This window comes from Parasteatoda tepidariorum, chromosome 5 (genome assembly GCF_982258835.1).
Source record: "Parasteatoda tepidariorum strain Cologne lab strain chromosome 5, Ptep-v5.0, whole genome shotgun sequence".
NCBI classification, from domain to species: domain Eukaryota; kingdom Metazoa; phylum Arthropoda; class Arachnida; order Araneae; family Theridiidae; genus Parasteatoda; species Parasteatoda tepidariorum.
Genome location: NC_141759.1, coordinates 26,384,320 through 26,412,128, shown reverse-complemented (window position 1 = coordinate 26,412,128; position 27,809 = coordinate 26,384,320). Strand labels below are relative to the sequence as shown.

At 29.7% G+C, this 27,809-nt stretch overlaps 1 protein-coding gene across 3 annotated transcripts in view; it reads right to left on the bottom strand.

Annotated features, from left to right (window-relative positions):
• Positions 1-27,809, bottom strand: part of LOC107437321 (clavesin-2) — a 97,929-nt gene that overhangs the window by 27,916 nt on the left and 42,204 nt on the right. For all 3 annotated transcript variants that reach the window (XM_043052558.3, XM_043052559.3, XM_087163561.1), the window contains exons 3-4: positions 6,635-6,795; positions 4,640-4,748 (exon numbers count right to left, since the gene is read on the bottom strand). In XM_043052558.3, the coding sequence (XP_042908492.1) occupies positions 4,640-4,748; positions 6,635-6,794 (269 nt within the window). In that variant the 5' untranslated portion in view covers position 6,795. The remainder of the gene's footprint in view (positions 1-4,639; positions 4,749-6,634; positions 6,796-27,809) is intronic.

The following is a 27,809-nucleotide window of genomic DNA, read 5'->3' as shown; positions in this document are numbered from 1 at the left end:
TGGTTGCCAATACAAAATTACAAGCATTTTGCTTGGGTAAATAAACATTTGAATAACGAAACTAAATTTACACATATAAATATAAGCATATAAATATAAACATAATTTGAAAAACTTTTGAAATGAAGGTAAAATATTGTAACTATAATTACTTCTATAGTGATTTAATAGTGGTAGCTAACTATTATTATTTTTTTTTTGTCATAAAAAGTTTGAAATAATCCCTCTCCGTTCTAGTTACTTGCTTACATTTTTTTTGTGCTTGCCAAAACTGTGAACTTTTACGCTTTTTAAGGAATGATACCTTTTGATTTATTAGCTATCAATAAAAATTAAAAAAAACTTTGATACTGAAACGATCACAATCATTGCAGTAGTAACAAATATTTTACTTCTGTTAAAAATACTGCTATTTTTCTATTACTCAGAAGAAAACTGAAAAGTCTTGAAAACTGGGAATTTTTTAAAGATTTAACTTTTTAAAACGTGAAAAAATGTATGCCTTTTCTTGTTTTAAAATTCGATCTATGAATATACTGATCACCATGACACATATGCAATTCAAATGGATATAAAAGTTCAGATCATCACGAGGTCATTTTTTTAGTGTCAGAAAAATTGAAATAAATAATCTGCAAACTATAATCATGCCTACCAACTTTTATGCTTTTGAAAGAGGTGTTTTTTTTAGTGGAAGGGCAAAGCCAATTAAATTGAAATTGTATTTTGGTGTTTCGTAAAGATATTGCGAACAATTAATACAGGAGAGTCAACTGCTGTGCTTTCTGTAAAAGTTGTAATAAATTCATAGAGAATTAAGTAGTGAAACTTAGAATAAGGTTAATTACGATCACTCTTTAAAATTGTCACCACGGGATTATTGCAAAAAAGTTGCATTTTATAAGATACTTTGAAATTTTGATTTGTAGTAGTGAAAAAATTACCTACAATGGAAATTACTGAACTGAAAACAACTTAAATATCGTTTCCAAAAGGGATGCCAACTGCTCCGGATTCGACATAATAGTTTAAAAAATCTGTAGAGAACTACGAAGTGAAATTTGCATTTTTTTTTTTTTTTGGTTAATTTCGGTAACTTTTTAAAAGAATCAACACGGTTTAACTGTAATAAAGTGGCTTATCACATAAGCTATATTTATTTAAAAGCAGTAAATGCTTAAAATCTTTAATGTAATCGTATTTTGCGAGGTACCTGCCTTGCGGTACTTGTCTCTTCATCGAAAAATATTTGCCTACAGGCATATTCATCTGCTGTCCGGAGCAAGTTGTCATCTCTACACCAGTAGAAAATCTTATTTTGCAAAGCGGATTAGGTCATCACCTCCTACATCAAGAAGCCTCCACACGGTCTTTTATAAGTAGTCCGCGCAGACTGTTTAAAAAGTGAACCAGTTGTTCGCATGAACCCAAAACCCTTTATTAAAGTAAATGAGAGAAATTTATCATATATATTTGAGAATTGAATCTGTAGTGGTTGACAAGTGAATAAGACAAACCAGTAATATTCATAAATAAAGTAAATTTTTAGTCATATATTTACTTCTACTTCAGAGATGCCAACTGCTCCGGACACGCTAAAATATGTACTTATAAAAACGGTAAGTAAATACAAAGTAAATTTTGCAAATATTTGACTATTTCTACTTGCTTTTTAATGGGTACAACATAACATAAGTACTATAAAATGGTGAATTATATAAGCCTGCGAATTATTTAGAAATAGTGGTGGATAACAATCTACTAAATTGAATTTATTAATCCAAGAGTCACAATTGATAAACTACCACTTTAAATTATATATTTGCTGTCCGGAGCAAGTTAGCATCTCTGCCACTTTCTTATTTTAATTATATTTTGTATTAAATGACTCGTTCAGGAAGTGGATATCCTTCACAGTGGTCTGATCGGACTACCTATGAAAAACCGTGTGGAGGTTTTCAGTTATAAGAGGCGTTGGTTAGGTTAGAGTTAGCATACCCTCCAACTTATGAGGATTTTGAAAATAATTCTTTCTAGTGGTAGCGAACCAAAGTAGAAATTTTTAAAGCAAATGGATCTCTCATAAAACTTTTATCAGAACTTAAGAATCTAGCCATATGGCCTGCACTTTTATAAGTAATAGTGGACAAGTTACGCTAAAATTAATTTTTTTTTAAATATTAAGACATTAATTTTGCTACCGTCTGAAAAGAAGATTTCTGAAACTACGGAAATTCCGTAGCAGTTGGAGGGTATGGGTTAGCATTTGTATTAATGACACTATCAGGTTGCAAGCAAAAGCCTATTGTATATGCGTTTAAATTATTCAAATGTATAATGGTAGTTAAAATCATTGTAAACTGTATTTATTTAATGAAGAATAATAGATGTGATTCAATAGATTTTCTACATTATTAATTATAAAAATAAAATCTTCACGGAAAATCGGAAGAGTCGGCAAACATGTATAATTTATCCTAAAAGGATTGATAATTTTTGTATGTAATGTACAGTGCCAACGACTCCTATAACTGAAAGCCTCCACACGGTATTTTATAAGTAGTCCGATCAGACAACGGCTCCTATAACTGAAAGCCTCCACACGGTTTCTTATAAGTAGTCCGATCAGACCACTGTGAAGGATATCCACTTTCAGATCGAGTAACTTAATACAAAATCTAGTTAAAATAAGAAAGTGGTAGCAAACATATGACTAAAAATTTGTTTTATTTATGAATATTATTGGTTTACCTTATTCACTTGTCAACCACTACAGATTCAATTCTCAAATATATATGATGAATTTCTCTCAATTACTTTTGTAAAAGGTTTTGGGTTCGTGCGCACAACTGGTTCAATTTTTAAATAGTCTGCGAGGACTACTTATAAAAGATCGTGTGGAGGCTTTTTGATGTAGGAGGTGATGACAGTGCACAGAAAAAAAAAGGGGGGGGGCAACGGGACACCCTAAAATAATTTCGGATCATCGGATTTTCACGTGCTAGGACTCAATCTTCATGCCTTGATGGGCTGACCTCAAATATGCTTATTAATTAAAGCTGATGGTATTTTTAGTTTCGAAATCATGCACAAAAACGTACTTTTTATGAACAAACATACCTTTATTTTTTCTGAAGGATAGGTTCTTCGTAATTTCAAAATAACCACAATCTGGGATATATTGTCCAAATAGTTGAGTCAGGAGTTCGGCCCAAAGTGTTGGTCCATTTAATGTTAATTTAGCTTTTTACATATTTCGCCAACGTTTAAAGCGAATCAAACATTTTTGTAAGCAATCATAAAATTCGTTTATTCATGGTCAATTACATGCAAAAAATAATTTTTAGTAATTATTTATCATTATTTTATTTATTGATCATCGAATAGTTTTTGAAGGTTTTCAAGTTTTCACATTACTTTAAAGAGTAAAATTTTACAAGGCAAAATACTAAGTTTGAACGAAATTGGTCGAATGGTTCCTGAGAAATCGGTTTTTTTTTTTCAAAAATTTAATGTTGCATTATATTTAAGGTCACCGATTTAAATCATTAAGATTGAGTCTTAGCACGTGAAAATCCAATCACTAAATCAAATATTATTCAAGCTGTTCCATTTTTTATTTATCTTTTTTATTATTTTTATTTATTTATTTAATTTGTTCACAGACAGTTTCTGTTGTTTGTAGAATTTTAAGAAACATTCTTTCTTGTGTTCAAGAAATTGAAATTACTTTGATAACTGCGAGCAGAAAATTTCTTTACCCAGAGTGTGGCAGTCTGGGGCTCTGAAGCAATATCTGATATTCTTGAGATTTGAGAGCAGCGTGTACTTATATTAAATGCAAGCAAGCGATTTGTTCAGAAGGAATAAAACAGTCCTTAATTTTACTATTTTTTGTTTTCTTAACATTTTAAATTCTTAACATTTCAACTCTTAACATTCAAATTCTTAACATTTCAAATGTAAAAATAGACACTTTGACATGCATATGGGACTTGTTCTTTTAATTTCCCAATCTTTGCCATTTATTTCTTGTAAAGGTAATTTAAAATATTTTCGGAATTGAAATTGCTTTAAGAATAGTAATTGATATGAGAAAAAAAACTCATTTAGCTTATAAAAATGCCATTTTTTTGGTGGTAAATGTTTTTAACATGACCAACTAGGAACTTATTGACTTTTATTTTTCTTTATTTATAAAATAAATTTTATAAATGCTGCAAACTTCAAAAGGAATTATGTATTTTATAACTTTTATACGTTTTTTTTAAACTAAGAAATGGTTAGCAATTTTATTCAAACGCACTTCAAGAAAGCTGAAGTTATTAACAAATGGAAATCTAAATTAAAAGTGGTGGTAAGTATACTTCCCACGGCCTTCGAAAGGGTTAAACAATAAACGGATTTTTATTTTGGGGTATTCCAATATCACAGGTAGAAAAAAAGATTTAAATCAAGTAAATTTCTTTGTGCTTCTGGTTGAGATTACTAAGTTGACGAATTTTTACTTCCAAGTTAAAATTTTAAAAATATAGGAAGGACTTCACGTATTAGTTATTTTCAATAAAATATAAGTGACTTAGAAGTATTTTTATGAAATTCGCAAACTAGTTTCAACTAATGAAGAAGAAAAAAATACCTGTAATGGTCTTTAACTAAATTGGCAGCTCTTTCATCGTTGAATTTTCTTGCTCTTAAAAAACGAACTAGAAACTCTTCATCTGTTCTTGTATTTAGATCCTTTTCTTCTGTTAAAAAAACAAATAAATAAAAACAGAAAACTTTATATGTTTCTTACATTTGCTTTATTGTTTCTACATACATACAGGAATTTGACAAAAATATGGAAAATCAATCCATGAAAAAAATTTTTTAGTTAACAGCAAATGTTTCGGAAGATTTTGCATGGAAAAATTGTTGGCAAAATTCTAAAGATCATGCTTGAAGCTTTGAGAAGTGGTGTCATTTTTACCCCTGTAAAATTTGCATTGATCACAATGAGCCTGGACTTGCATTGACTAAAATCGGGTTTCGTTGTTTGTTTACAATTGTATACTCATTCAGCTTTACGATGAATGTTATATTTTTTGCATATTGTATTAATGTTATATCTTTACCGATGATATTCCCGCTATACGGTTCACAGACGTACACAATTTTTTATTTCAATATAAGTACAGATTAGTATAGACAAATACTAGTGAGCATTTTTTTCTGTAGAGTAGCGTGCAATTTTTATACGGATTTCGCGTTTTCGCGTCGCTGATTTCAATTCTGATATCGGTTTCTCTCGGAAAGCTACAGTTTTTGTGCAATTAAGTAATATATTTGTAACCAGGATTTTTTTGAAATTCATTCACGTGAATTTTAAGTGGGCCCCACTTCCTTGAAACGTAGGGAGTGGTAAAAAGTGGGTGATAATACCTTTCAGTTTATGATGATTAAGGTGATACTTTTCTGGTGCTAAGCGTTATTTTCAAAGTCGACAAGTGTTTATGTATGTAAATTTATAAATTCTTTATTAACTTGCAAATTCTGACATAAAATAAAACTATCATTTTGAAAAAAATCAACAGCTTTGCGAGCAAAACTAATTTCCCGACATCGTCCCACATCGAGATTAGGTAGGATCAAGTATTCGTTTAAATGTAACAATAAATTTGATCCCATAGAATATAGTGTATCAATAGACATAAAAATCTGGTAAAAATGGTGACTGCTCAGAGTACTCTTTTTGGATAGGTAGACCACTTAGACCGATTCAGTTTCTCTCACAAGAAGTTCCAGTTTATTGGGTTGTCATGAGCATAAAATAAATAAAAATTATAATATAAAATTGAATGCGAAATAGCACTGAAATGATAACGACTCCGCTTCCTGCGAAGGGTTTTATTAATTTGTTGTGAATAAAAAAATAAAAATTGCGGAAAAAAGGATAATTTACCTAATGCAATCTACCTAATGCAATCTTTTGCAGTCTTTAATCAACATTACAAAAACAAAAAAAAAGATGCAGCTAAGTTGAATTTCATTTGAAATTTGGAATTGTTTTAAATTTAGTGGTGAAAAAATAACTTAGAATCGATTTTACTTGACAAAAAATAATTGAAAACTTTGCTAGTGCTAAAAATATTATTTTCTAACAAAGTTCAGCATTACATCTCTGAATTGTAAAACATTGTTATTAATTAAAGTTTAGCACTTATACTAAAGAATCTCCTTCGTAAAAAACAATACACTAACTTTTATAGTAACTGAAAAATTCATGGGAATCTAAAGAAAAACAAAAGATTAGATGAAGTTGCAATGGTAACCAAGTGATAAATTTTAACTTTTATTCATTTAAAATCTGAAACTCCACTGAGAACGACCACTAAGAACTAAGAATGACCAATCTCCATTAACGAGTATTTTACTGTGGATCAGAGACTGGTCGCTAATGAGAGGTTTTACTGCATCTGTACGTAATGACGAGCAAAATCTCTCAAAAGTTACTACTAAACCGAAAATAAGACATTGAACCATTAGTTTCGCTACCACTAGAAAAAAAAGGTTTTCTCAAAGGGGAGCAATTTCTATATAATAGATTAAAGTTTTAAAAAATGTAAATTGATTGATCAAAAAGCTCTCTTACTTGATAAATATTTTCTCACTCTATCAACATGTTTCCTCCTCTCTTCTGGTCTTTCATTTAGTTCTTGTTTAGCCTTGCGGAGATCTTCTTTGGTTATGGTGGTGTCTAGGAGGGGCCTATAAACAGCGCCATCAACTTTTATCGTCCGAGCACTGTCCATTCTAAAATTAAAAAGAAAGTGAGTTTTTGTGTGATTTTTCAAAGTAAAAACATGTGTCTTACAAAAATCGACCTGCTACAAAGGATTCATTCAATACTTCATGTTCATGGCATGTCCCACGTTGGAAACAAAAAGTAACAAGCGACAACCAAACTATTAAATCCATTAAGGATTCCTTCAATACTTCATTTTCATGGCATGTTCCAGGTTGGAAACAAAAAGTAACACGCGATAACCAAACTCTTAAGTGCATTATGGATTCATTCAATACTTCATTTTCATGACATGTCCCACGTTTTAAACAAAAAGTAACACGCGATAACCAAACTATTAAGTGCATTAAGGATTCATTCAATACTTCATTTTCATGGCATGTCCCAGGTTGGCAACGAAAAGTAACAAGCGACAACCAAACTATTAAGTGCGTTAAGGATTCATTCAATACTTCATTTCCATGGCATGTTCCAGGTTGGCAACAAAAAGTAATACAAATTGACAAACTATTAAGTGCATTAAGGATTCATTCAATACTTCATTTCCATGGCATGTTCCAGGTTGGCAACAAAAAGTAATACAAATTGACAAACTATTAAGTGCATCAAGGATTCATTCAATACTTCATTTTCATGGCATGTTCCAGGTTGGCAACAAAAAGTAATACAAATTGACAAACTATTAAGTGCATTAAGGATTCATTCCATACTTCATTTCCATGGCATGTCCCAGGTTGGCAACAAAAAGTAACAGACAACCAAACTATTGTGTTAGCAATTTATTTGCAAATTGCAGTAACAATTATTCACCACTGACTATTCCAAACGAAAATGTTGCGAAAATCCCAACAGCAGATTTAGATAACATATTTTTAAATTAAAGCGAGATTAAGCCAAAATGTATCATATTAGTAGGACTGACAACTTTCTATGCTTTTAGGGAACATTTCTTCTAGTGGCAGTTTTAATATGTGATTCTATGTTTAGCAATCGTTAAAGTTAATTTTCACACCACTATACGTAAACGATCCAAAGTTCATATAAATGCCACCACTTTGTTCTAGATCACTTTAGGAGAAACTCTTGAAATGTTGGTGAAATTGCCAAAATTCTGAAAGTATTAATTGCTCACCACTCCATAAAAAATTTAGCAAAAAGCGTACTAGTAGGCAGTTTTTGCATTAGTCATACGCACATATTTTTGCTAACACTTTTTAATTTTTTCCATTGATTAACGCTTCACTGCTTCCGCTTAACGTGTCAACTCGTTGAAGAATTTATAAGCAGAGTTTATGTCTATAAGAAATATTTAGAAGAAAAAGGGTAATATTAACACGTTCAGGCCAGGGTGACGTTAGATTGTATCATCTTGGCAGCGCGCACCGGAGTAAAAACTGGTAACAATATATATATATATATATATATATATATATATATATATATATACATATATATATATATATATATATATATATATATATATATATATATATATATATATATATATATATATATATATATATATATATATATATATATATATATATATATATATATATATATATATAATAAAATTAGTTATTTTAAATATATATATGCATGTATTCAAAATAACTAATTTTATTTATTTTTTATTTTTAACGTTTTTTTATGTACTGTTTTTTTTCCTGCATAATTCTATAAATCATGACCAAATCGTAATAATAGTATTTCAAACTATCAAGCTAGATAGCTTGAAAATTTCAAAAAAAAAAAAAAAATTATAACTGTAACATCTATTTTTGATAGTTATATTATTTATGATTACACACTCTGAATTATATAAAGTTCAAGTCATTAGAAATAGAGACGCACATGAAAAATTTTAACCTAGAAAAATATAATTTAATATAATTTTATAATTTTTATAATAATAATATAATAATAAAAATTAATAAATAAATATGGTTTTTGTAATTTTCTTACAAAATTTAATTATTTTGTTTGAATGATTTTAAATATCATCGCTTGTAAAAATTGTGTTTCATTAGCGCTGATAGGTATAACCTTAATAGATTTAAGTGAGAATGCTACAGAAACAGATCAAAATAAATATTTTTTTCCTTTTTTAATTAAAGGAAATATATGTTTATTGGGAAATTGTTTTCAAAATTTCGGTAACTTTTCTTCAGAATTTTTTTTTTTTTTTTTTAAATTTTTAGTTTGATCATGAATTTTCAATAATTTTTTAGAGTTCAAGCCTAGGCCTACATGAGTAAAGAGTATGATCATAATTAGTATTTTTATTATTTTAGGTCAGTATTTACTATCTCAATAATCTTTGGAAAAAAAATACTAAAAAACGAAATAATAAATGCCAAAGTGAAAATAAACGTGCAAAACTTTACGAGAAGATTGACTATTAGAACAAGTTTAATGCTTTGAACAAACAGTTTTAGTGCTGCCATCTACTGAAATCAGGAGGCTTTTAAATAAAATATTTATTCATCATAGGAAAGAGTAATACTTAGCACTATGTACAGTAAAGCAAAAAACAGCGTGAATAAAGCAGAAAGAAAGTGTACACTTTGACGCACTTTAGTTATAGTTAAAGCTATACAATTGACCTACAGTTACAGTTAAAGCTATACATATAATAACAGGTGATCTCCGAAGCTGGGATTCAACCAGTTCTATTATGTAACAAGCTTTACTTTATGCATTTCCGAGGAAGGGAAAATATTTTCGCACGCTTCAGAATTGGTTTTTATTTATGTTAAGAGCAAGACTTTTTTATGAGTATTGTGTTAACATTTTGGTCTTACTCTCGCTTAACAGTTAACTCAGCTGTGTCTCAAAAAGAAAAAAAATTAGCTAGTTTTCCATTTGCAGGGATACCACAGAGACGACTAAAAATGTAAGAAACGGTAGACACTCAATTCTATCCATATTTAATTAATCAATCGTAACTGCCACTATGACTTAGATTATAAATTATTCATATTTAACCCTAAATGTACCAACACTTCATGTATACCTATTTCTACCATAATCGGTCAAATGACCGGACTTAATGTTTCTTGATTGAATGTATGAAATATGGATGCTAGGAAGAAAATAACCAAAAAAAACTTTATTATAATTAAACAAAATTTCATATTGCTAATTTTTATGTATTACAAACACAAAGAATAAGAATTTTTAATTCACTGCTCACAGCATTTTGTACGTATACAAGGGTTTCCATTGTACATTTTCCGCAAACATATTTCTTCTAATTATTATTATTTCAATAATTATTATAATTATTATAATAATATATAATAATTATAATTATTCTTATAATTATAATAATATATAATAATTATAATAATTCTTATAATTATATTAATATATAATAATTATAATTATTCTTATAATTATAATTATTCTTATAATTATAATAATGTATAATAATTATAATAATTCTTATAATTATAATAATATATAATAATTATAATTATAAAATAACTATTCATAATAATTACTATTAAATTTCAACAATCATAATCACAACTTTATATTTCAACAATCATATATAATTATTATAATTCTTATAATTATTATAGTAATTCTTATTATAATTATTATAATAATATATAATAATTATAATTATTCTTATAATTATAATAATATATAATAATTATAATTATTCTTATAATTATAATAATATATAATAATTATAATAATTCTTATAATTATAATAATATATAATAATTATAATTATTCTTATAATTTTAATAATGTATAACAATTATAATAATTCTTATAATTATAATCTATTATATATAATTCTCTTACGTGGCTCCCAAATTTTGGCTGTATTTCCTTTCCACCGGTGGCAACGTTTGTTTTGCTTTGTTTACGTTTTGAAAACACCAAAGCATTCTGCCTTTTAATGATGTGTTTCTGATCTAATATATATAATTCTCTTACGTGGCTCCCAAATTTTGGCTGAAGTACTTTGTACAACTAAATAAGTTTCTTTTCACAACACTTAAATATTTACTTTATTTTCTTCATATATCAGTCGGCAAAGAATTCTGTTAGGTTAAAAAACATTTCGCTAAAAAAATAACGAATTCTAAAAAATAAAAATGCTGTTGCCAGCCATAGAATTTTTTGAAAGTTAACTTAGCAACATAAATCAAAATGACATAGAAGCGCAACTAGATCAAAATTATGATACCTGAGCGCTTGACGTAACAAATCCTTCAATTCTATAAGTGTTGTATCGCCAAATTCCCAAATTAACAATTGTGTTTTTAAAGAAATTCTATAAAAATTTAAAAGAAAAAACCTACTTCCACAACTGATTCTTGAAGAACTTGGCTCATTGATTAAAAATATTGTTTTAATTTTACAGTACTAACTTTACTTCTACTTTCATTATTGCTATGACCCTCTTTCATTACATTTTACAACTTCATGCTAAATTTGAGGACTTCAAATACTGTCATTTAGAAATGTGTGCATAAAAAACTAATATTTAGAGGTTAAGAGTATGCCTCAGAAAAATTTGAATTGTTGATATTGAATTTAACAATGGAAACAATCGTTTTTGTGAAAAATTGAATTGTATTGTTGACATCAAAACTAAAAATATTGTGTTTCAACTTAACAATACTACCTTACTAATACTACTTTAGAATTGCCTGGGAGAAATTTGAATTATTAGAAATGACTTAAACAAAAAGCTTTATTTTAACTGACAAATACTGTATTATAATTTTAACTTTTTCTATGACTATACTCATTTTCTGACTCTTTTCTTTGTTTTTTATAAATTTTATATTTTTGTGATAAAATAAAAAAACTCATTGTTGTTTTGCTTCTGAACACTGATGAAAGCACAAAATGATGGGCTTCATCAATAATCAAAAATATCTACATTTATTTTACAAATTCCATATTATTAGGGTGGCGCCCTGCAGACAATTAAAAATACAAAATTATCTTCATCAAAGCAGCATCGGCTTTGCATTGGAACGCCGGATTTACATCCGGCGTTCAGTGGCAGACTACTATTTCATATTGTTTTACAACACATGGCTTTAGCCCTCTGGTGGGAAAGACTTTGAAACAAAACTTACAACAGTTACTTTTCTCAACAACTGAAATTAAGAAATTAGTGTGATTAAGAAAAATATGTGAACTGTTTGCAATTTCAAATTAATATTGAAATGTACAGGTTTAGAATTTTCTACAGTGAAAAGTTTTCGGAACTTCAGTATTCAAAAAAGTATACAAAAGCTAGACGTTAAGAACGTATCCAATGAGCGAGCAAAGCGAGCATTGGATTGCGAAGCAATCCGAAATGAACTGCGAAAGCAGTTCCGGGGGTTGGTGAGCGTTAGCGAGCAGGGGGCGAAGCCTCCTAGTAATATATAATAATTATAATTATTCTTATAATTAATATTATTTCTTCTAAGAACTTGTGCTGTCTTGATCGTTTCGACATTTTTCTGGGTAAAAACTAACAGTTAGTTAGAAATAAAGTAAAGCTATCAAAATAAAATGTGAGCTACTTACCAAAACATTTAGTTTTTGTCACTTTTTCTTACACAAAAATGTCAATCTAAAATTTTTGGAACTTTCTTGATATTTGAATTCACAAATATTCTGATTGAACTAACTACGCAACAGTCTTTGCAGAAGTGTACGACTAATCAAATGCAATAAATTGAACACGCATAACATCGTAATTTTTGATCCGATAACCTTATAAAGCAATAAATTGTTCTCCCGGGCAAACGACCGGTTCTGGTAGAAATAGGTATACTATAAGTATTATTCGAAACAAACAAAATACAAAAACAATAGTAATAATAATTGAATATTAACTGTATATAATTGTTAGAAAAAGTTATGAAGTCAAAAGTGCAAAAACGATGAGATGATAAGCGCATTTCTGATGAAAAAGTTCTTTAACGGTCATTTAACCGGTTATGGTGCGTTTAGTGTTAAAACAAAAACATTGTTTTTATTTGCCTTCAATAATGGATTGAAAGAAATTTGGTAGAAAAAAGTTACTAGTTTTAATCTCTTGCAAGGGATTTTCGCTTTTTGCTAGTTAGCACTGTTTACACTTTTAGCCCCCGTGGCATGCCTCCATTTGGCAGGGAGTAAAAGAGAGTATGCTTGGTAAAAAAAATTTGTTGTTTGATAGCATAACACCCTGAAATTTCTAAAAAATGTTCAAACAAAATCATAAAATAACCAGTAAAAACATTGTTTTTATTTGCCTTCAATAATGGATTGAAAGAAATTTGGTAGAAAAAAGTTACTAGTTTTAATCTCTTGCAAGGGATTTTCGCTTTTTGCTAGTTAGCACTGTTTACACTTTTAGCCCCCGTGGCATGCCTCCATTTGGCAGGGAGTAAAAGAGAGTATGCTTGGTAAAAAAAATTTGTTGTTTGATAGCATAACACCCTGAAATTTCTAAAAAATGTTCAAACAAAATCATAAAATAACCAGTATCAACAATCAGTAAAAAAGTGTTCAAATGTAATAAGTAATTTTAGACAGAGAGAGAATTAAATTATAAATGAAATATTTCTAATATTTAAAAAACTAGTGTAAAAAAAATTGTGGGTATGGTATCTTACTTACACGAAAATATTTTTTCAGCAAGAAAAATTGATGTGAGCCGTGACAAAAAAAAAAAAAAAAAAAAAAAAATTACCACCCAGTATAACTTTTGATCTAATGATTGGATCTTCGCGGATTGAAAAATTCTTGCACACAGTTATAAATTTCATTTGTCCAGAGATATTTTTACGCAAAAAATGATTTTATTAAATGCTTATTTTTTTATTATTTCATTTAATAATGGTTGAACAATATTTTAATTGTGAGGTATAAAATTTTTTTAGAACTTTACAAAGTATGTAATTTTGCATTGCAAAGTGCATAATTTGAATCCCAGAGAAATCGAATTTTAACTTTCTAACTCTTTTGAAATTCAATTAGGAATTATTCAACCGATTTTGCTCAAATTTCGTACATAGCCATGTAAAATTATATTCTTAAAAATGATGCAAAAAATTAAAAAAAATTTCGACAATCATTATTAAAAAAAGTTTAAAAAATATCACATATTTATTAAAAATTATTTTGTGCGTAGAATTATGTTTAGACAAACGAATTATATAACTGTTTTCAAAACAGCGTTCGCTTAAAAAGTTCTCGTGATAAAGCGAAATACGCAAAAAGTAAAATTAACAATAAAGGTTCCAAAGTTTAGAGGGCTTTCCTGACTAAACTATGGGAACCAGATTTCCCAGATTGCCGCTTTGAATACATTGCAGACGTGCCAACTTGCTCCGGACAGCAAATATATATTTTAAAGTGGTAGTTTATCAATTGTGATTCTTAGTTTAATAAATTCAATTTAGTAGATTTTTATCCACCACTATTTCTAAATAATTCGTAAGCTTATATAATTCACCACTTTAAAGTACTTGCCATGTTATGCCTTTTAAAAAGCCAGCAAAAATAGACAAATATATGCAATATTTACTTTGTAGTTATTTACCGTTATTTTAATTATATTGGCGTGTCCGGAGCAGTTGGCATCTCCGACATTGGGAGTCAGAAATCTGAATCCAGCGAAGAAAAAGTGTGTTTATTCAGGAAAGTTCGTTTTTGTGTCTGATTTCGCGATTTAAATATTGATTGCACTAAGTAATTAGCATATTTCAGGTCACCCCCTTAAGCCACTAAGTTTGAGTCCTAGAACGTGAAAAATCCGATTATTAGATCAAAAGGTCTGAGTATTCCCCTTTTTTCCTTCTCGCGCTGTGTACATTCTTCTATCTACACACAATTATTTTATTTTTAATCTTAATTTGCGAAACTAAGTATTAAAATAATATAGATGACTTTGATTACGTCAAGTAACACTAGCTATTGAAAAGCGAGTGGTTAATAAGTTTTGTAAATTGACACAGATTTATTCATCCATAGAGATAAAACAAAAATGTAAAGAGAGATTGGAGTTAATTGAACTGAGATTTAAAAGAGCTTGACTACAGCAGCATTGCTGACAACATATGCAATGATTGAGAAACATTTCGCTAAGTGGTAGTGAATTTTATGATTACATTAATAATAGGACGAATTATCATCATTATTTTTTTCAAAAATTATCAATTTATTATTTTATTAATTTTAATATCTTTATTAATATTTTTTTTCTCAAAAACAGTCTGATGATAAGATACATCTTCTACTATTTAGTCTGTTTTATGGTCGCAAACTGATAATAATTTCGTCTCGCGCTGACACGGGATAGGCAGTGAAATTGTTACAAATACTTTCCAATCTTGCTATATATATATTTAAATAAGAGCTTATAGTATGCTCGATATGGATGATAACTCGGTATTTGGTGATAACTCGCTACCAACCGATTCATCTGTACTGTGTAATGTGTGTCGTTAGATGAAATTTATAGGGGGGGGGGGGTCCATACCATATTTGGACTGTTTTTTTTCCCAAGTTACTTGAGGAAAAAATTAATCTTGCCCCTTTTTTAAAAAAATTGTTACGGTAAAATAGACTTTATTTTTTTATTTTATCACGCTCCCTATTTTGTTAAAGAAATTATGAATTTAAAGACTATCTTCTTTATGGTATTTGTCACACTTGAGCAACATAATGGGCTGCGTTCGACCCCGTTGTTTTCATGTCACAGCACCTAATACTTCTGTATAAAATTGAAAGTTCCAAAATATCATATGGGTTAAAGTCGATATTTTGGGCCTATAGAACATCCCATTGATTATATGCAAAATAAACAACTTACTTCTTTAAGTTCTAATATAGATGAAAAATATGATTACATAACAGAAAAAGTTCGACAAAATTTTTTACGGGATAAACTAAGTTGTAAACAAACGAAATTGACCTTTTGCACTAGGGAGATGATTCACAGTTATTACTGTTTGCTGTAAAAATCTTACCAATTTAAATGTATAAATTTTTATTTTATTATTTTTAAAGACATTAATTGCGATATATGTTTTTATTAACTCGGCATCTTATTAACGCCTATGGTAAAACCTGAGGGCAACGAGAACGACAGCAGCATATTGAAATTTAATCTAATGTTTTTTTAAACTATCTTGACAAATCTAAACTTAAAATGTAAATGTAGAGTTCCGCCTTGATAAAACAGTTAAAAATAATCTCACGTGCAAAAGTTTAAAATCTTTCTATAGTACTAAAACTCTTTTCAAGTACATTCAAATAAATAAAATTTTATTTTACTATATTTTCATACCTGTGAGTTTTTTCTGAAACATCTTGATATTAAAGAGAGTAAATGTTTAAAAAAACTACAAATTAGGTCCTACTACTACAATTTAAGCAAACTACTATTTAATAAAGGGAAAGAACTATATGGAAATCATAAGAATCACGATTAAGATGAACGGAATTAAAATCTTTAAATTTATCGTATATTTGAGAATTGAATCTGTAGTGGTTGACAAGTGAATAAAGCAAACCAACAATATTCATAAATAAAACAAATTTTTACCTATATATTCGCTACCACTTTCTTATTTTAACTAGATTTTGTATTAAATGACTCGTTCGGAAAATGGAAATCCTTCACAATAGTCTGATCGGACTACCTATTAAAAGACCGTGTGGAGGCTTTGGTTAATCAGGGCTGGTTCACTCCTTAGAAGAAGAAACTCTCACCATGCCAAATCTTCGATTTTCTCCATTGACGTTACTGTGGCGCGAAGCTTGCACTTTTATTTCAAGAACGGAAAGTTCGGTCTAATTAGCTCTAACTAATATTGGAGCATTCCTTTTTGTGACATATTCCAAGACTTTTGTTGTTTTATAAAATGATTTTCCTCAGTTTATTGCAGTGAATTTACGAAAATTTAAAACTATTAAGGAAATGCGCGATTGCAACTTGCAAAAATTCTTAGAAACACAAAAGGAAAAAATATAATTTTCCACGTGTTCCCTAAAATAAATGAACAACTATGTAAAGAATGGATTCAACGAATTGCAAACGAAATGACACAGTTAATATAAAACAGCAATACGTTTATTCTATTGTTAAGAACTTTCATAAAAATTCACCATCTAAATAGAAACCGCCTCGTTACTTCAAAAAGAAAGGCTGGTGAAAAAATTAAAAATGGATGAAGTCAAAGAAAATTAAGGCGAAAAGTATAAATAAAATATATAGTACATGGTAAAAATTCTCCTAATTTCATAGCATATTTTTTAATGCAGTTATTCTAAATATTTATGATTTTTTTATTATATTCTCTTAAAATTAAATATCTATAAATTATATATCTTAAATTTAAATATCTATAAACAATTGTAAAATTTTAAATATTATGAACCTAAATTATTATTTTGTTTCAGTAATTAGCGTTTAAGGCTGGTGTTTCCTAATGATTAAGTGTGAACAAATTGCTATTAACGGCATATTTTAAAATCAGGATTCTAAATTTAATATCTAAATTTAACCCAACTTATAGCTATGTAAGATTATGTAGATAAAAAGTGTCGATATATGCTTTTCGTAATAATAAAAGTTAAAACAAAACTTCTTAAAATAAAGTATTTATAGTGTCGTTTTCGCCAACTAGTAAAATATTTTTATAAGCTTAAAATGGTATTTTTTTAATATAATGGCCAAGAAAGTTTTTTTTGAACTATGTTTATGAACGGAAATAATGTGTTAATTATGTAAAGTTTGAAATCTAATTACCAGAAAAAGTTTAACTTAATTTTACAGAGAGAAAGATGCTAAGTTATCATAATATCTTTGCTAGAGATCTCCGAGATCTGTGTATACAGTGACGTCATGAGGAGAGAAATCGTAGCTTCAGCTCTAAGAGCGGAATGAACTAGCCCCTTTTTTCTCTTTAGCCACGCTAATTTTACATAACTACAAACTAAGTTTGCTAATATTAGAAGGATTTTGCTATTCTTTTAGATGGTTTATCATGAAATATCTGTTCGTTCGTTGTTGTAGAACTGGGCATCTGAGGCCTAAATGGCCCTTTTCCCATTCATCTTGAAATATCCCATGACGGGAACATACATAGGAAAGATGTGATGTAGGCTCGGAATAGAACCTGAAATGAGGTAAAAATGAAGAATGGAATCATGTAAGGTGTAGCAGGCATGATGATGGGGCACCATATCTACATCTTTTGGGTTGGGAGCATGGAGATGAGTAGAGCGACTATTTTCTCGTCATTCAACAGCTCCTGGAGTTCTTTGAGAATGTTCAGGAATCTAGCTACATTGCTGAGGGCATCTTGAGGTTTTCTCGTGAAGGTGAGCTGGTGTCTTTTCGGCCTAGCACCACAGCCCGTAAAACAGGCCGGGTGATCGCCTTGGCAGTTTATACACCTGGCAGGAAGGGAGAGAGGCTTCATACATTGGTAAGTGAAATGCGCTCCTGCGCATTTCATGCATGCTGGCTCATTTGAACATGATTTTTGAGTGTGTCCAAATTTCTGACATTTGTAACATTGTATGGCGTAACGCCCTCCATGAAATTTCTCTATTTGGACAGGATGAGATGGAAGAAACTTTGTGTTAATAAAGTCCCGATGTTCTGGGGAATCTTGCAGTATCACTAGAAAAAGGGGGAGGGGCTTGTATCCGTCACCACACCTCTTTCTCAGTTGCTCAATTTTGATGGGTTGTCGACCATTTTCGTCAATATCTCTCCGAAGATCATCGGTACGGTGGTCTACATTAAGTCCCCGCACGAGAAACTTAAGTTTTCTCGGGAGGAAAGTGGGTTTGGCCGGTGGAGATGGCTCCGTCGATTCAGGGTTAGAGTGAGTTGTCTCTGAAGTAGTTTCAGGGCAAGTTGTTGAAGGCTCCTGGGTATTGCCGGTGCCATGGGAGAAAGCCCTTATATAGCAAGACGGAAAAGAGAAAAACCTGGTACGTAAAACATTTCATTCCAGCATTTTTTTCGAAAAAAAAAGAAATATCTGTAACTATCAAGATTTCTTTTATAATTCTGGCATATATATTAAACTGCTTCTAGTCCAAGATAAAGTAGATATTGTTGAAAAATTTAAAAAAAGAATAAGTAAATTCCTTCCCAAAACTAGCTATAACTGAAATGGTTTTACTACCAGCCTTTCCTCTTTTCCGTCTCGCTTTCACCCCTGGCCGGTGCTATGGCTTTTCTTCCTTTTCTTTTTCAGTCTTTTGGGAGAAGAAGCAGGGATATCAGGCTCTTTTTCTACGCGCTTGTCTGCCGTGAGCTCGATTTGAGTATTTTCCAGTTGTGGCTCACAGGAAGGAACTGTTACTGCAGACTCCGTAAGCGTTACTGCTTTTACTGTCTTTACAGTTTCTATGGACATGGTCGTTTCCACGGGTTCCACAGGACAAAGTTCTTTGCTCTTCTTCCTTAAGGCGATAAGTTTATATTCCTCCATATATGGTGGTTTGCAATTTTCCTGCTGCCATATGAGTTTCTTTTCTGATTGTTCAATCATAATATCAATTATATCATTTTCAGAAAATGGATCAAAGAAATTGCCGAAAAACTCACCGCGTTCCTTTTCTGTCTTAAGTAGGTTGAATTTCTCGATCAGGTCGAGAGAACGCTGCACGGGTCTTTCATGAAATATCTGACAAAAGTGGTGAATTATATAAACCTACGAATTTTCTAAAAATAGAGATGGATAAAAATCTACTAAATTGAATTTATTGAACCAAGAATCACAATAATTAAGTAAAATGTAATTTCAGTGTCAGCCACCGCAAGTTGACGTGGCCTGAATGTAATTTCAGTGTCAGCCACCGACAGTTGACGCGGCGCTTAACGTGTTAAAGTCGATATTTTGGGCCTATAGAACATCCCATTGATTATATGCAAAATAAACAACTTACTTCTTCAAGTTCTAATATAGATGAAAGATATGATTACACAACAAAAAATGTTCGACAAAATTTTTTACGGGATAAACTAAGTTGCAAACAAAACGAAATTGGCCTTTTGCACTTGCATAGATGCCAACTTGCTCCGGACGGCAAATATATATCTTAAAGTGGTAGTTTATCAATTTTGATTTTCGGTTTAATAAATTCAATTTAGTAGATTTTTATCCACCACTATTTCCAAATAATTCGTAGGCTTATAGAATTCACCACTTTATAGTAATTATGTCATGCCATACCGTTTAAGAAGCAAGCAAAAGTAGTCAAATATTTTCAAAATTTACTTGTAGTTGCTTACCGTTTTTTTAATTATTTTGGTTTGTCCGGAGCAGTTGGCATCTCTGCACTTGGGAGATAATTCACAGTTACTACTGTTTGCTATAAAAAATCTTACCACTTTAAATGTATAAATTTTTATTTTATGATTTTTAGAAACATATTATGTTATGTGATGTTTCTTTCTTAAAGCATTGTTCATGAACGACCACGGCTAAACCCGTGGGCAACGAGAATGATAGCAGCATATTGAAATTTATCCAAATGTGTTTTTAAACTATCTTGACAAATCAAAACTTAAAAAGTAAATTGTGCAAATATAGAGTTCCACCTTGATTAAATAGTTAAAAATGATCTCAAGTGCGAAAATTTAACATCTTTCTACAGTACTAAAACTCTTTTCAAGTACATTTAAATAAATAAAATAAAATTTTAATTTGCTGAGAATGGCATGCACTAGGGGCACATGGATGATAATTGAATCAAAAATTGTAAACAGAAATATATTTTAATTTGCCTCAACTTATATATGCCATAATATATATATATATATATATATATATATATATATATATATATATATATATATATATATATATATATATATATATATATATATATATATATATATATATATATATATATATATATATATATATATATATATAATCCGAAATACACACTCACATAGATTGATAAAAGTAACTTTTTCTTAATTTATGACAAAAACATGACATCAAACGTAAAATAATTATATTTCACACTCAAGTCAACGTGTTTTGTTAATATTCAACACATTATTATGAAAACTGAAACATCTTGATACTAAAGAGAGTAAATTTCTAAAAAAAACTACAAATTAGGTACTACTTCTACAATTTAAGCAAACTACTATTTAATAAAGGGAAAGAACTATATGGAAATCTTAAGAATCACTTTTAGGAAAAACTGAATTAAAAACTTTAAAACCAGTTTGATTTCATTTTATTTTATATTCGTAGTTGCATAGTCGAATTTTGCTCAGTCGAACAGAATAAATTTTGGGTTGTGACTAGAAGGCAAGGAAACACCTTGATCAAGTATTGGGAAAAATTTGCCTTCGTGAAGGTCTTTTGATGGAACTAATTCGCATTTGCGTTACTTGGAGAGAAAAACCACGAAAAACTCCCATGGTTGGCCTAACGGCAAGGGGACTCTAGCCTGTGATCCGCCTACCACTGAGGATATTTTACTTCATCACTGTGGTCGGTACCGAGACGGGTGCGAAAATCGTATAGAACAGCCATCGCTGGGATTTGAACCCGATTCACCTCATTGGAAGGCGAACGCTCTATCCTCTGAGCGATCACAGCCCAAACAAGTTTGATTTAATAACCGTCGTTGAACAGCTAACCTAAATTTTGGGTTTACCACTACCAATGTTTAACTCCGTAGCCTTGTAATTTTAAACCCAATTTAGAAGACAAAAGAACTCCTGGAGCAAGTATTGGGAGAAATTCGTGTTCGTGAACTAACTCCCATTTGCGTTACTTGGAGAGGAAAACCACAAAAACCTCCCATTGTTAGCTCGACAGCAAGGTGACTATATGATCCGTCTACCACTGAGGTTATTTTACGCCAGTACTATGATCGGTGCAAGCCGGATGCGGAATTTGCTTAGACCGGCCATCGTTGAGATTGGAACTCGGATCATCTCTTTGGGAGGCAAAGGCAAGTGCTCTATCCTATGAGCCACCACAGCCCCACACTTTATTTATTGATTTAAAATGATTTATACCGTCGTGACATTTAAATAAGCTATCGTTAAGCAAATTAAAATAAATCAAACGTGGTTTTTGAGATTTAAATTAACGGAGACATTTGTTTGTGGTAAAATTTGACTATGCGTTGGGCAGCTTGATCAATAGTTCCAAGCCGAATGCAGCATGTCAGCAGCTATGTATTCAGGGATGCCAACTGCTCCGCTCTTTGGAAATGTTTTAATAAATTGGTAGCGAATTAAATAGTATAACTTGTAAAATAAGCATAGTTACGCTTATTTTAAAAAACAGTAACCAAGTAATTAATGCCTTTAGGTTGCATGTTATATAATTCTTATAATTTTAGATATTTAGTGGTGGAAAAATTTATTAAAATTAAAAATACTAAACTAAAAATAACTTAAATTTCGTTACCGCTAGAAAATACTATTTTGCAAAGCGGAGCAAGTTGGCATCTTTGTGTATTGTTAGATCTTTATTTTGTTTAATTGAACTTCTTAAAAAAATGTGTTTCGCACAATTTAATAATGTAAAGTCATCAACAGGAAACAAATAACAATAAATAAAAAAAATATTATTTTAACTTTATTAATTGTTTTGGTAAATACTTATGTGTTGATATCTGATCTTGTGTTGATATGATGCTGCTGTTTAATATCGATTTATTGATTATTTACTTTTCTATTTTCTACTCTTTGCGAAGAACTGGTATTCAGCTGGTAGACAAATTAAACTTTGGAATTGGAGTATTTTTCCGCTTTATGCAGATGCATAGCTGTCAACTCTTCCGGTTTTCCCGGAAGATTTTATTTTCATATTTAAAGTGCTAGCGAAATTCAGGTTATTTCACTAAACTTTTTGAATTATAATAATAATTTTAAATCAGTTTGACCACCAGTACATATAAATAATTACAACAAATATATAAAAGCATATTAATCCTTACGATAGCGAATTTAACCCGACTAAAATATAAATATATTTTTGAGGAAGATAGTTTTTCCATAATTGTTTTACTACCACTTGGAAAATCCATTCTCAAAAAGAGTGAATGTTGGCAGGTATGCAGATGTAGCTGTGCAATGTTAAGGGGTGATTCAAAATGGGAATCAATAGAATAAACTTCAAATACAATTTTTACATTAATATCTGTAAAAAAAATTTGAGTTGTGGTGAGTCGTAGATTTGTATACTATGTCTGTTGAAGAAATATATTTATCCCTAAAAAGTGCCTTGAGAGCCAGACCTCTTAATCTAGCATGACTAAATATTTTTTTTTCAATACAGCTATATACAAAAAAAAAGAGTTTAATTAGTTAAATTTCTTCTACTATACAAGCGGAAATCGAAGAATAGTTTGATAACAGCATATTGACAAAGAAATATTTCATTCATTTACAAGTTCTGTTTTTACTTTCTAGTATTTTTTTTAAACCATAAGAGCTATACATAAATTTAAACAAAGAAATAAAACAGTAAACACATAGAACTCTCCTTTTCTACCTAGTTCGGCAGTATTTATAGTTTCAGTATTAAATTTTTTTTAATTTAATATTTTCAATTTTGAGAAATATTTATGAAAAACACTAAATTCTGAAATTTTAATTGGCACAAAATAATTACTTTAAAAACCTTATATTATTTTGATAAAAGCAAAATAAATAAAACTACATAAAAGACACTCAACACTCTCATACAATAAATTAAGTTTAACAAATTATCCAATTCTTTTATATTTTTATTATAGTTTTATTTTTATTTCTATTACAGTTTTTATTATTGAGCATAATAAAATCATATGGATGAAACTTTTGCATTTAAGATATTTCGCCGTTCTTTAAATGAATTAAAATGTAAGTTGATGTTAATTTTTTGTATTAGGACATAAATTATCATTACATTTATATAAATTTGTTTATTAAATTATGGGTAATATTTTAATAAAATTAAACTTGACATTCAATTTATGAATGAAAACAAAATTATTGAGACACTATAAAAATTCTAAGTTTCGATTTAAAAATTTTAAAAGTTACATTAATTTTATAAATATAAACTAAGAGCGAACTCCGTGCGTTGAAAATAGATTCATGCTTGAACAATGAATGGTAAAATCATGAACTAATGTAATATATAAATAAATTTGGTGTATTAACTATAAAACATAAAACAATTATAACAGTACATAAACATACAGCTATAAATGTATTCAGTATTTTAATACAGACATTTGCTTACTTCCCAACAAATGGATTTATTTAATAAGTTCTCTTAATCTGAAGATAAACTTTATTAAGAATTGGCGTTCTCGATGGTACGATTTATTTAGAAAATGATAAAATGTAAATAAATGAAAATTGTTTCGAGCAAATTGTCAAGCTCATGAAAAAAAAAAAAAACAATAATTTAAGTTAAAAAATTAATTAACCTAAATAAAAGTAAACAGAATATTTATATTTGTCAAAATTTCAGCTGGAAATAACTAAATTATGTTGAAGTAGAACTGCGAGGGCTTTTCAAGAGAATATTTAGAATGATTATATTGCCGAGCAGTCTCAATCTCAGTAGCTCAGTGGTATAATCCGAATCTACAAACCGAGATGCCAACTTGATCCGCTTTGTAAAAAAGTATTTTCTAGTGGTAGCGAATTTTAAGTTACTTAACTTTTAGTTTAGTTTAGTTAGTTAACTTTTAGTTTAGTATTTTTCATTATAAGTAATTTTTTCCCCACTAAATATCAAAAATTATCAGTATGATATAAAATGCAACGTTAAAGTATCAAACAACTGGTTACTAAATTAAAAAGTAAGCGTAACTATCTTTCTTTAACGAATTTTAATATATAATTTGCTACCACTTTAATAAAACTACTCCAGAAAGCGGAGTAGTTGGCATCCCTGAAGCAGAAGGTCCCAGGTTCGATACGGGACGCGGACACTAATTCCCAATTTTTCTTATTTACTCGTAATTCTATGAACATTCCAGAAGCTTCTGGTACATTCAATTTACATAATTTCCCCTTTAGTTATTCCTAGGAAGTTTCTAGAACATTCTTTGTTAGTATATAAGAGATCTCTTCACTGTAAACAGTCAGTTCTAATTACCAGAAAGAACCACCTTAAAGACCACAATACAAAACGAAGGGGAAAAAGGCCGCTAACGGCCCCAGGCGCCCAGATATATTTCGATGATGATGATGAAACAGGCAGTTCGTAGTGCAGACTGGTTCTCGTCATTTGGACTTTCTTCACTTTAATAAATTCATTATTTAAACATCATCTATATTAAATCACTTTAACTGAACAATATGTCAGAGAAAGTCTCTTGACAAAATCACCAAAAAAATGGAAAATATCAACTAGAGTCTCCCCCTACTTAAATCCCTAAAAGCATAACGCATCTGCATACCTGCCAACTTTTAATCCTTTCCATTATAATTTTTCCCAGTGGTATTAAAATGGAATTAAAACTTCAATTTTAAGCAAACAAATACGTTGTATTTGAGAAAACTTAAGTTGACTACCATGATAGTAACGCATATTAATATATGTGCTTAATTTTTGTAAGAATAGTGGAGATCAATATCATTTAAAAATTAAGATTATAAAAGAAAAAATAGTATATAATTACTACCACTTTAAATATGAAAATAAAATCTTCCCGAAAATCCGGAAGAGTTGGCAGGTATGCATCTGTTTTCCTAGAAATTCTTAATAATTGCTAGTTTAGGACACTTTATGAATAGATATCCAAACAAGGAGATGGTTCTGTCGATATCCCACATTTTGATGGCAAAGGAGTTCAGGGCCATAAATACGTAAAAAACTGTTTCAAAATGCAAAGGACATTTTCCCATAGCGTAAAATGAGGCTGCTATTTTTGAGGTATCAAATGTGTCTCCTTGGGTGATTGAAACTCCAAGGAGAAAAAGAATGGATGCAAAGAGCGTTTTATTGCTTATTGATGGAAATGACAATTCTTGTAGTTCTCTAAACACTTACTTTATTTTTTTTATGTAGTGCATTTCTTGCGCATTTTATTTTTAATTAATTTTCTTTTAATAATATAATATAATAAGTTGTTCTATGTAAAAGAAAGGGGAGGGAAATAAAGCGAGTAAAAGACATAGAAATAAAACATAATTATTTTGATCTCATTATGACGAAGAAAAAAAAATAGTTACCTACCACTGTTAAATTGCTATAAAAGTAATCATATTTAGAGAATTTTAGTAATGTGCAATGCAAATAGTATTGTGTCAGACAGTTCATTCAAAACCATCTATAGCATGTAGTTTTGCTGGTGGATGTAACAAATACATACCCTCCAACTGCTACGGAACTTCCGTAGTTTTAGAAATCTTCTTTTCAAACTGTAGCAAAATTAATGTCTTAATATTTAAAAAAAATTAATTTTAGCATAACTTGTCCACTATTACTTATAAAAGTGCAGGCCATATGGCTAGATTCTTAAGTTCTGATAAAAGTTTTAAGAGAGATCCATTTGCTTTAAAAATGTCTACTTTGGTTCGCTACCACTAGAAAGAATTATTTTCAAAATCCTCATAAGTTGGAGGGTATGCAAATAATTCTGACTTAAAAAACACTTTTTGAGGAAAATGGTAGTAATTTCAGGTTTTGATTATCATGAAACGCTTAAAAGCAATTAGTTATGTATTTCTTGAGGTTCGCCAAGATTTGTAGAGCTAGTGTTCCAGACTGATAAATCCCTTGACATACGGAGACGTCATTTGCTTCTTATGTCAAAATAATAATTGACGTGTCTCAGACGTCTTCAACACAGAGAGGCCAACTTGCTCCGAACAGCAAATAAATATTTTAAAGTGGTAGTTTATCAATTGTGATTTTTGGTTTAATAAATTCAATTTAGTAGATTTTTATCTACCACTATTTTTAAATAGTTCGTACGCTTATATAATTCATCATTATCGTAGTTTCGGTTATAGTCACCCCAGAAACTCAGTATACAATCTATGTATATATTTTAATTTTTCTGTAATTTCACGACGTATGGGATATGGGTCTTGTTAAATAAGGTAACTAAGTAGTTGTGGCAGGCTGTGCCTTTTAAAAAGCAAGCAAAAATAGTCAAGTGTTTGTAGAATTTAATTAGTAGTTATTTACCGTTTTTTAAAAAATCATTTTGGCATGTCTAGAGCAGTTGGCATCTCTGAGACATCATTCTTTTTCGAGTGGTTGTTTACAGTGCAATCAAAGATGATTTCTATATCAAGAAATTAATAATTGCGCACAGTTTCGAGTTTTAAAATGATATGTAAAGGTTAAGTAGCAGACACCGAAATTTGCAGAATAGTGGTTATTATTATTTTTTGTAGTACTTTAAGAAACTTTACAGAAAACGAAAGGTAAGCGTAGCGAGCGTTACACATGAATATCTGAATAATTTATAAGTTGTGATACGTAAGATGAAACTTAAAATCAAATTTATGAAAGCAAAATGATTCACACCGTAAAGCCTCCACTCGGTTTTTTATAGGTAGTCCGATCAGACCGATAAAGCGGTAAACTATATTGTGAAAGAGCCGTTTAATCTAATAAAAATAAGAAAGTGGTAGCAAATATATGTCTAAAAATTTGTTTAATTGATGAATGTGATTGGTTTGTCTTATTCACTTGTCAACCATTACAGATTCGATTCTCAAATATATATGATAAATTTCTATGAATTACTTTCAAAACACATAGCTGCCAACTCGGCATGTTTCCCAGGAAGATTTTATTTTCATATTTAAAGTGCTAGCGAAATTCATGTTATTTCCCTAAACGTTTTGAATTATAATAATTATTTTAAATCAGTTTGACCACTACTACATTTAAATAATTACAACAAACATATAAAAGCAAATTAGTCCTTACGATAGCGATTTTCAACCTGACTAAAATATAAATACATGCCTGCCAACTCTTCCGGATTTTCCGGAAGATTTTGTTTTCATATTTAAAGTGGTAGTAAATATATACTATATTTT